The following is a 9,941-nucleotide window of genomic DNA, read 5'->3' as shown; positions in this document are numbered from 1 at the left end:
TGTGGCTGCTCCTGGCTAGACTCTGCAAATACTGCAGGACGATGTGTGAGGTGTTTGTGATGCTCACAACAACAGCGTACAGATGAGTGAGGTCCATGCTTGCTATGCTATGGCATCTGTGGCCTGAAAATGATTGTTTGCCGTTGCTTTCAAGGAGGGAGGAAGGTAGGAACCAAGTGCATCATGGGAGGCTGACGATATGTACCCAAAACACCTCATGAAAATGTTTTTGTCCCATCAGGCATTGGGAGCCTAACCCAGAATCCCAGTTGGCAGCAGGAACTGTAGGATAGCTGCCCACATTGCTCCGTGAGTCGATGCTACCCATGGTAGTGGGGATGCGCTCCGCAGATGGAATGTGCATAGTGGGGACATACACCATCGATTTTGTAAAATCGGAGGCTACAGGTCAACTTGAATAAACTCGACCTATTTTCATAGTGTAGCCAAGCCCTTAGTCTCTCTGCCTCAGTTCCTCTTCTGTGCTATGTACTTCCCTCCCTCTGAGCAGGGGTGCTTGAACAATTTGTATAGTGGGGGTGCTGAGAGCCATTGAACCAAACTGTAAACCCTGTATATATGGCAACCACTTCAAGCCAGGGTGTGTGGCTGCACCCCCAGCACCAGCATCTATGGGGCTGAGGAATATTGTGAGGACAAATACATTACGAGCATGAGATGCTCACATCCTGTGCAGCAGGGGGCCGCAGCTACCCTCGCTAGCAGGGTTAACACGCCAATGGGCATACAGTTGCTCAGTCACTGATCTCCCTTTCAGGGTAGCCCTGGGGTCAGAGGCAACCTACGGTGTTTGCTGCGCAGCGGGGAACAGAACTCCCGAGAACCAGATCTGAAGGCCTTTGCCGCCCCCTGCTGGAAGCAGAGAAGAGCTGCCGCCGGCTGAGCCTCAGTCTGTGCAATAAGCCATGGCTGAAGCGTCACTAAATCTGCGGTCAGCTGACTCGGCTCAGCGCGCGGCTGACAGGCTGCAGCGTAGGGAAGTCTGTGGTCAGCTGACTGCGCTCCGAGATCAGCTGATGGCTTCCAGCTCTGCCGTGGTTGAGGGGTCGCCTGCCAGGCGTTGCAGAGACAGCAGGAAACCATGGTGAGCGCAGGCGCTGTGCATGGCTGGGGGGTGTTAGTGCTTTGCTGGGATTTGGGGGCCTGGGGCGATGCAGAGCTGTGTCCCCGGGGCAGCAGGGACTCTGGGTAACAGCTGGAGCCATGCCTGAGGACTCCCCGTTGCTAGCCCAGTGTCACCAGCTGCCTAACACGTGCATCGGGGGGAGGGGGTGTTTGGGTTAAATATTGTGAAGAGTCTGGCTTAAAAACTGCTCCCTCCCTCCCTCGACCTGAGATCAGTGGTAGCCCGGGAAGGAGCTGGAGCAAATAGAAAGAGCTGCCCCTTTGCACAGTAGGTAATTGGCCCGGGGAACCCACAGTGGCAGCCCTTTGAGTTCTAATACCTCTCCTAGTTAAGTGTGCTCAGGATAAATGAATCTCATGCTTCAGGGTGCAGGCCAGTAGCCTGCAGGGGTCAGGAAGGAAACGCTGCCTTCCCTGCCTCACCCCCACCCCCCAAAGTACTGCATTGCAGGATGGGGCAAGTGAAAACGCCTTGTAATGCATCTTTCCTCTGAAGCAGCCAGGGCTGGGGGCAGGATGCTGGACGTGATGGGCTGTTGCTGTAGCAGCACCTGTGTTTCTAAAGCAGGGAGTAATACAGGCTTCAGCACTGGATGTGCAGGGGAACAAGTGGGCATGGAAAGGATAATTTCAGAGCCATGATAATGTTAAACACGGGGGGGGGGAATCAGCTGTCCTGCTCCCCTTGACCCAGATGTCTGCCCCCTGCTCCAAGAGGCTTATGCCTGGTTCTGTAGCCTGTGGACCTGCATACATGAGACACCAGAGACTTGTCCCCTTGCTCTCGCTGTGTAACTGCAGCGGGTATTAAAAAGCTGCTCCTGGATGCAGGCTCATGGTCTGTACCAGCGTTTGCTGGGTTAAACTGCTGAAGCTGCAGCCTAACTGGTAGCTATTAGGAACAGGAAGGGGCCATCTGCCCTGCCCCACCTTCACCCCACCCCTTCATCAGACTGATCCCTCTGGGCACACCCCAGCCCCGTCCATCTCTTTCCTTCTCCCGGGATGAGTGTCTCTCTCTCAGACTCTGGGCCCAGTTCAGCCTGGGGCCATTGAATTCAGGGCACTTGCATCCCCTCGTGCCAGGGCTGAGCTTGGCCAGCTGTGTCCAGTCGTTCTCCCCAGGAGCTTGCTCCAAAGGCTGATGACCTCCGTGCAAGGAGCCGCTGTGCCTGAGTTTGCAGGGGCGTTATACAGTGGGGACCCAGGGCCTGAGGAGGAGAGTTATTTGTACAGCTCCGGATCGACCCAGCTGCCGTCCGACTCTGCAGCAGGCTCAGCCAGAGCAGAGACCGGAGATGAGGGCAGCCAAGTACCCAGAGAGGAGAGAAATCTAGGGACGGCTCTTCTGGTGCAGTGGGGGCAGGGCAGCAATAACGGGGGGAAATGAGGGTTCCCCTGCTCTGGCAAGAAGAGCTGGGCTGCCCTGCAAAGGACACTCTGCCGCTGACGTCCCCTGGCCCAAAGGCCGCCTGCATCCTAATTGCCCCCGATCTCCTTCCAGAGGTTCCGGTTCTGTGGAGACTTGGACTGTCCCGACTGGGTCCTGGCCGAAATCAGCACCTTGGCCAAAATAGTTAAGTGGAAGCTTTCTCTTTCTCTGTTTTCTTCTGGATCTTACCCAGTGCCCGGCACCCTGGGGTCTGAGCAATTTTTGCTCTTAACCCCCCTCCCGTCCCCCCCGAGATGGTATCGGGTGCTGTGAAACCAGACGATCAGCACGAAGCCTTGGCCGTCGAGAGGGGTATCTACGGCCTGGGGGAGCAATGGGAATATCTGTGTGATGCATCCCGAGCTGAGCTCTGGGACTCGGGGTATCTGGTGAAGGGGGAGAGCTCAGGTCCCTGAGCGACCAGCATGAACTCTGTGCCTGTCTCTGGCTGACTGGGCTTCCCTAAGAGAGCGGGGAGAGGCTCGGGAGGTACGTAGAACAGGCTTTGATTGAGGGCTCGAGCAATACACTCAATGCTGCACAAGAGCTGGCTGGGGCTTTAGCCTGACCGTTGCATCCAAAACTCAGGGAGTCTCTTTGTGGAATCCAAACCATGGTGTTCCCCAAAGTGGCAGAGAAGCGAGTGGTTTAAAAACAACCCAAACCAGTGGCTGTTTGGCTGGGGCAGGGCAAGGTTGAAATGGGTCCCCCTGATGTGGCAGAGAGCGTGTGTTTTGAGGGAAGCTCAGACTCCTGCCAGGCAGTGCCCGCCGGGCCCAGCGCTGCCGGGGGTTTTTATTTTCTTGCGCTCTCTTTTTCCAGTCCTCGGTGAAGCTGAAGCTCATCTGTGGCCAGGTGCTCAAGGACCTGCAGGGAGAGGGGATTGATGTAAGTGAAGGGCGTTCTTCTCCCACGTTCAGCCCCACTGAGCAGGGATCCAGCAATCAATCGCAGAGACTCAAGTCTCCCCTTCCCCTGGCTGAGTGGTGTGGGCCATGTCGAGCTGGCCAGCCTCAGGGCAGGCAGTGCGGTGGTGGTGGTGGTGGTGGGGGAGAGGTGTATCAGAGTGGGAGTCAGGACACCTGGGTTTTATTCCCAGCTCTGCCACTGATCTTGGGCAGGGTGCCTAAAGCCTGTGTCCCTATCTGTAAAATAAGGCCAGTGACACTCCCCCATCGGGGAGATCTGCTGGTGGAAAGGGCCGTACGGCTGCTAAGTACTTACTAGTAAGTATTAGTGTCTGTTTCTCTAAGGGTCTTGTGTGGTCTGCTTCACCTCATCCACCCCTTGGCCCTGCCATCGCTAGGGGAATGGCCGGTGGTTGACAACACGGATTCCCTTGAGGTCTCCCAGCAAGGGGGTTTGGCCGCTTGGGGACATGGGGCTGAGCCATTTGTAACACCCATCGCAGACAGCAGCTGACCCGCTGTTTGGATCGTGGAGGTTCCCTGTAGGACATGCCTGGAGCACTAGTGGCCAGTGGGAACGGCCCATCCTGTACCCCCCCATTGTGAAGCAGCTTGGGCTAGTGGGAGCCAGGAACCCAGGAGTCCTAGTCCCCGATCACCCATGTGTCATGTGGCCTTGGGCAAGTTACTTAGGCTAAATCCAGCAGCTTCTAATAATTTGGGTCCCCCCTTGAGACACCTCGGCCCCGTTACTCAGAAGTGCTGAGCCCCCACCGCTCCTATTGACTCCAAGTGCACCCGAAACCAGGCGCCGCTTGTGGAAGTGTTGGCCTTACCCTGGCTATGCTTGCCCTGTGGGGGATCTGCTCAGCGAGGGCTCAGTGATCATTCTGCACCGTGCCGTGTGCTCCGGGAGCAGGCTCCCCTGGGGCTGATGGACCTGGGTGTTGCTCTTCTCTTGCAGTATGAAAAGATCCTGAAGCTAACGTCGGATGCCAAGTTTGGTGAGTGTTGTTCCTTTCCAGAGCCGTTGGGTGTCTGTAGCCTGGGCTCCTCTAGTGCTGTCCGTGAGGCCATCACGGTGGATTTGGCTCTTTGCCTCATCCACCTTCCAAGGAGCTTTGCTGGCTTCATTACTAGAACTGACATTCCTCTGTCTGTGCTTACGGCAGGGAGGCTGTGGCAAGCCGGTGGCTTTGGGATGCTAGGCCAGGCTTTGTCTGACTCTTACCTCCCCTCCGGCCCATTCCACACCCCAGTGCCCTGGCCTGAGAACATTTTACCTGCAGCGTTTATGGGTGCCGGACTCGGCTTTGTTAGCCACATTGCCTGAAAAGTGTCGCTGGCTGGGGTCACGAGTGGAGAGGCACGTCCTGAAGCAGTGAAGGCCTGAAGAGTTAATGCACAGCCATTGGAAACCAACCGCACGCTCTGCTCGTGAGCAAGCACAGGAGCCCTGCTAATCTCCCAGGGTCCTTGCCCCTGTTCTGTTTGGGGGAGATGCTGCTAATCGGCAGCCTGACGAGTTCCCCCTTCTCACCCCAAACACTGCCCTGGCTTTATATTTTTATGTGGTTCTGGGCCTTGTGTCGGGGGGGGGGGGGGGTTGTTAACACCATTTCCCGAGTGTGTGGAAGTGCCCCGGGCCTGGTGGTTGTGGTGATCAAAACTTCCCAGGCGCTGCCCAAACAGCTGAACAGCCCCCATCCCTATCCTACAGAACTTGCTGTCTTACTGTGGCGATGGGGAGGGGAGGGGAGGGGTCCCAGGAACTCAGCCAGGTTAGCGTCACAAAGAGAAGGTTAAGGGGTGACTCGATGGGAGCCTGTAAGTACCTACACGGGGAACAAACAGCTGATAATGGGCTCTTCAGTCCAGCAGACAAACGTCTAACATGAGCCGATGGCTGGAAGTTGAAGCTAGACAAACTCAGACTAGAAATAAGGTGTTTTTATAGGGTCATTAACCGATGGAACAACTGCCCAAGTGCTCTCCATCACTGGCAATTTCTAAATCCAGATCCGCTCTGGTTCAAACAGGCATTAATTCAGGGGTGCCCAATGGGCTGTGTTACACAGGTCAGACTGGACAATCGAGGCCAGATGGGACCATGATGTAAGCTGTGAAATGTCTGGTTTGGTTTTTATGAATGATCTAACCCCGGCTGAGTTGCTGTGCTGTGGCTTGGCCCTGTCCTACCGCCACTGGCCTGGTTATTGTGCAGTGTTAACCTTAGGCTTTGGCTGTACGAATGGTTAGTTTCAGCAAGCCAGGGTGTAAATCTGCCATGCGCTAGGTGGCCGGGTGCACCCTGCTCCACACCCCGAGTTCTGCAGTGCGCCTGGAAGCTGCCCTGCTTGGAAACAGTCGGGGAAAGTGCCCTAGGGAGCTGTTAGTCCGCGGCAGCAGGGTCCTCACGGACAGTGTGCAGCTGGCTAGGGCAGGGTAGCTTTACAGCCCAGCTTGCCACGAGCTACGTGTTCGCTTGGACAGGCCCTTGGCCATTATTAGTATTTGGATCCCTAGCATCAATTGATTCTAGTTACACTTATCCCTGCCTGTCCCAGGCTTGTTTAAATCCTAACCTGTTTTGAGCCCTGCCGGTTGCACTGACTCCCCCTCCCCAACACACACATAGTCCCCTGCCCATCACTGCTTCTTACCCAGGTTGGTGACAATGAGCCCAGCTCTTTCTGCCTGTTTCCCTGCTGCCCCTCGTGGCCCAGTGCGAGGTGGCGTCTGTCCGTGCACCCTCTCTAGTCTCTTGCAGATGATGAACTGCAAAGGACAGGCCACATCAAGGGCTGTTGGATCCTACGTCAATTGTATGGGTCTGTCAAAGCTGCCTCCCTGCAGGGAAGAGCCCTGCTGCCATACAGAGTCCCAAAGGTTTCTCCTCCTCTCTCCAGAGTCCGGGGATGTGAAGGCCACTATTGCCGTGCTCAGCTTCATCCTCTCCAGTGCAGCCAAACACAGCGTAGACAGCGACTCTCTGTCCAGCGAGCTGCAACAGCTGGGGCTGCCCAAAGGTAGGGGAAGTGCCAGGGGATGGGTCCCTCGGAGAGGGCTGCAGCGCACTGGGGAGCCTTGGGATCAGTAGCAGCAGCCCGACTGTCTTGTGCGACGTCAGCCAGAGGAGGGCGCTGGGGAGCGGAGCAGAGTCTGTCTACCCCATGCACTAGGCTGTAACCCTGGATAACTGTATCCTTCCACCCTTGCTCCAGCACTGTGTGGAGTTCAGTACATTGGCTATCTGGGGGAGGAGGCGATCGCTGCTGGGTTGTGTGTCCCCCGCATTCTCCCATCAGCGAGAAGTTAGAACTTGCTGTGTCAACCAGCAGGAAAGACTTCAGAGCAGTAGCTGGGCCATCTTCTGACTGAAATGCCCTATGGTACCATCGTCCCCCCGTTATCCCACGTGTGCCCCAGTGTCAGCATCCTGCTAGAGTCCCCCTGCTAAACAGGCCAGCTCAGCAGTTTGCAGCCAGGGTCCCTTCTGAGCCTGTTGGAACCAGAGTCGTGTTGTGCAGGGACCAATCTGATGCTCTTTGGTGGGTGGTTTCTTGGTCTCCTTGTTTTGTAGAACATGCCACAGGATTGTGCAGGTCCTACGAGGAGAAACAGAGCCCCCTGCAGGACAGCCTGAGGACACGCAGCCTGAGATGTAAGTGTTCTCCCTCTGGCTGTGCAAACCTGACACTGCTCCAGGCAGCGGATGGGAGATGCCCCTTCAGCAGGGGTACTGGCTGGCACCCACTGCCCCCACCCCTCTAGCTGTTCCCCTGTGTCCATGGATGGAAGTTCAATAGGACTTTCCCAGCCATTCTCCTCTGGGACTTCCTGGGAAGAACTTGCTCCTGAGGACTGGGGGATAGGATCAGAGTTTGCTGAGGGCAGATGGGTTTTCAGCAGCAACCGAGGGGATGACCAGGAGCTGGGACCAGAACCCTGTTGTCTGACCCCCTTGGGCTGTGACCTTGTCAGCCCGACAGGTTAGGATCTGGTCAGGTTAGTTCACCTCCGGGACAATCCAAGTGCAGCAGGGAGTGGTGCAGGTGATGCACTAGGTGGTGCTCTGCCTTCTGCGTTATCTTTCTTGGCCATAAAGAGAGCCCGAGCTGAGGCGGTGCTAACCGCTTGGACTCATGGGAATCTTCGCAACGAGGGGTGTTAGCTGCGTTATCCCAGCCACACCCCATCTCGGAGGGCTCCACTCCACTGATCTAAACTCCCTTGTTATTTCAACTGGAGACATTTCCTTCCTGTAATGTCTTACATTGTCACTGTGGGCCAGTAAGACAGTTGCTGTGTTGCACACACCAGAGGTGGCTGCGTTTCAGGGGTGGGTGAAGCTGCTTAATGCTTTTGAAAAATGCTTCCCAAATCCATATCGCCGGCTTGTGCATAGAGAGAGTGTTTTACACTGACAGTGCAAACCTGAGATTGGCTCTGCCTCTGTCCTCAGTGAACCGTCTGGACTCTGTGTCCTGGAGGGTGGATCACACGCTCAGCTCCAGCGAGCTCCAGCAGGTCAATGAGCCCCTTGTGCACCTGAAGTTCACCGTGCGCGACGGGGACCGAGGTGTGACGGAGCCCTTTGCCATGACCGTGTCGGCAGAGAAGTTCCGGGTCTTACTGGCAGGTGAGTAGATGACAGATGGGCAGCTTGGAATCGCTCGCCTCATCCCCGCCCTGCCAGCTGGTGCTTCCTCTCTTGTGTCCCCGCTGCTCTCCCTACTGGCCGGGGCAGAGATCGGCTGTCTCCATGTCGTGTCATTTCTCTGTTCCTGCTCACAGCGCAGAGGTTATTCTCTGCCCTGCTGTGACCGGTGAATTGGGAACTGGCTGCAGCGCCCCCTGCTGAGATCCAGGTCATTCTGCCCCCATTGTCTGTTTGCGTCTCCTCTTCCACTTTCAGAGCTGAGACAGGCCCACGCCATGATGAAAACTCTCAGCTGAGGAGCCGGGAGGATGGCAGCGAGCGTGGAAGGAGCCGGCTGATTGCGCTGCAGCTCGTCGGAGAGTCTGGTGGATGCGGTTCCTCCGCTGGGGAAGCCCCTCGCTGCACACAGCCGCAGACACCGCCTGGGCAGAGGTTGGACTGGGCTCTCCTCCCTTCTCAGACCCCTGCAGCTGAAACTGACGACTGCTCTTCCCACTCTTCCTGGCTACTGCCCCCCTCCCGCCCCCCGTCCAGCTCTCTTGCTGTGGAGCCTCCTGCCCGCCCCTCCTCCATCCTGCCCACAAGCCCTTGTGCTTCCAGGAGCCCCACCCCAGGATCTGTCCCCAGAGCAATGGTGGATGGGAGCTTGGTGGCTTCTGCATCTGCTAACGAGACCTCCACCTTGAGACCAGCTTCAGCTCGGAGTTCCCATAACAAAGGCATCCAAACCCATGGGCCGTGCCACCGTGTAACACACACGCCTCCGGAGAATACCCAGGCCTGCCGGCTGGAGGCTACTTTAACAGTGAAAGACCCTGAAATCCCCTGCCCAGCCCTTTGTTGGTGGCTCTGTTCCTGAACAGCTGCAAGGAGCTGATCTACCCTTTTGCTTCTGCCTGAATTGTCTCCTGTGACTACTCCAGGGCAGGCGCTTGGTCTCCTCTGGAGACTAGCGCGCTGCAGCCCAGCAAATGCTGCGGCTAGGCCAGCTCCATATCACCCGTTGACTGAACTCCTGCAGCAATCCAGGATGCCTGTGGCTGGGGCGACTGCCAGTCGTACATAAGAGGTTGGAAAGTTTCATCAGCCAAAGCACGATGGAGCGTTCTCTAGTCCCTTCTTGCTCCCCCGCATCCCTCCCCTTAAAAGCACTTTGCCTCTGTTCTTTCCACTTCCTTTAAAGGAGCCCCTTACCTGGGAGACAAATGCAGCTTGTCTGTCTTTCCTTCCCCCCATGCTCCTACCACCTTTTCCAGGGCAGCTCAGTGCATGGAATAAAGGATCAGCAGGAACGTGGAGTTATTTGTAATGTTTCCTATTTTGCCAGCGGGATCCAATAAAGCCACGAGGAGCGTTTTTAATTTGCATTGCTGCCTCCCTTGTCACCCCTGCACCCTCATTTCTGACACCCTCAGAGATGTGTCTTTAAATAACTGGAGTAAATCTTTCGTATTTGAAAGGGAGGGATTGATGCCACAGACAAAATTCATCATACGGGCAGGTGCTCTATAACCTATTCCCACCCCCTGCAGCTCTGTCAATGTCTCTCCATCCCACATACACCCTCCCTGCTCCTTCAGTCCTGACCTCTGCAGAAACCAGAGCCAGGGTAGGCAAAGTCCGTAAACTATTTGCTCACCCCAGCCTTGTCTTGTAACAACCCTGGCTAGTCCAGCCCTTGCCCCAGGCACAGCTCTGGTAACAGCCATCGAGGGACCAGTTGGGTTTTGCTAACTTCATTTAAGTTGTGCTCAGTTTACATTGTCCCCTGCCACTGGTGCCTATTGTGCTA

General features: G+C 56.2%; 1 protein-coding gene across 3 annotated transcripts; it reads left to right on the top strand.

The window, feature by feature from the left end:
- Positions 1-1,020: 1,020 nt before the first annotated feature.
- Positions 1,021-9,441, top strand: LOC135884987 (COMM domain-containing protein 4-like). Of its 3 annotated transcripts, none has more exons than XM_065412606.1 (8): positions 1,021-1,105; positions 2,651-2,722; positions 3,401-3,466; positions 4,451-4,490; positions 6,396-6,515; positions 7,070-7,150; positions 7,952-8,128; positions 8,405-9,441. In XM_065412606.1, the coding sequence occupies exons 1-8, from the start codon at positions 1,103-1,105 to the stop codon at positions 8,443-8,445; spliced, it is 600 nt and encodes a 199-aa protein (XP_065268678.1). In that variant the 5' UTR covers positions 1,021-1,102; the 3' UTR covers positions 8,446-9,441. The 3 variants fall into 3 exon arrangements, with proteins under 3 accessions (XP_065268678.1, XP_065268679.1, XP_065268676.1); XM_065412607.1 differs by lacking the exon at positions 8,405-9,441 and adding an exon at positions 5,565-5,601 and having other exon boundaries at positions 7,952-8,113; XM_065412604.1 differs by lacking the exons at positions 1,021-1,105; positions 2,651-2,722; positions 3,401-3,466; positions 4,451-4,490 and having other exon boundaries at positions 6,164-6,515.
- The last annotated feature ends 500 nt before the right edge of the window (positions 9,442-9,941 follow it).

This window comes from Emys orbicularis, chromosome 10 (genome assembly GCF_028017835.1).
Source record: "Emys orbicularis isolate rEmyOrb1 chromosome 10, rEmyOrb1.hap1, whole genome shotgun sequence".
Lineage (NCBI taxonomy): Eukaryota > Metazoa > Chordata > Testudines > Emydidae > Emys > Emys orbicularis.
Note: the sequence above shows the minus strand (reverse complement) of the source record. Positions and strands in the feature narration are given on the sequence as shown.

Coding starts and splice junctions, on each gene's coding strand:
- LOC135884987 (XM_065412604.1), top strand. CDS start 6,164: ATGAGCCCAGCTCTTTCTGCCTGTTTCCCTGCTGCCCCTCGTGGCCCA. Junction 7,151..7,951: donor GAGGACACGCAGCCTGAGAT/GTAAGTGTTCTC, acceptor CTCTGTCCTCAG/TGAACCGTCTGGACTCTGTG. Junction 8,129..8,404: donor GTTCCGGGTCTTACTGGCAG/GTGAGTAGATGA, acceptor TTCCACTTTCAG/AGCTGAGACAGGCCCACGCC.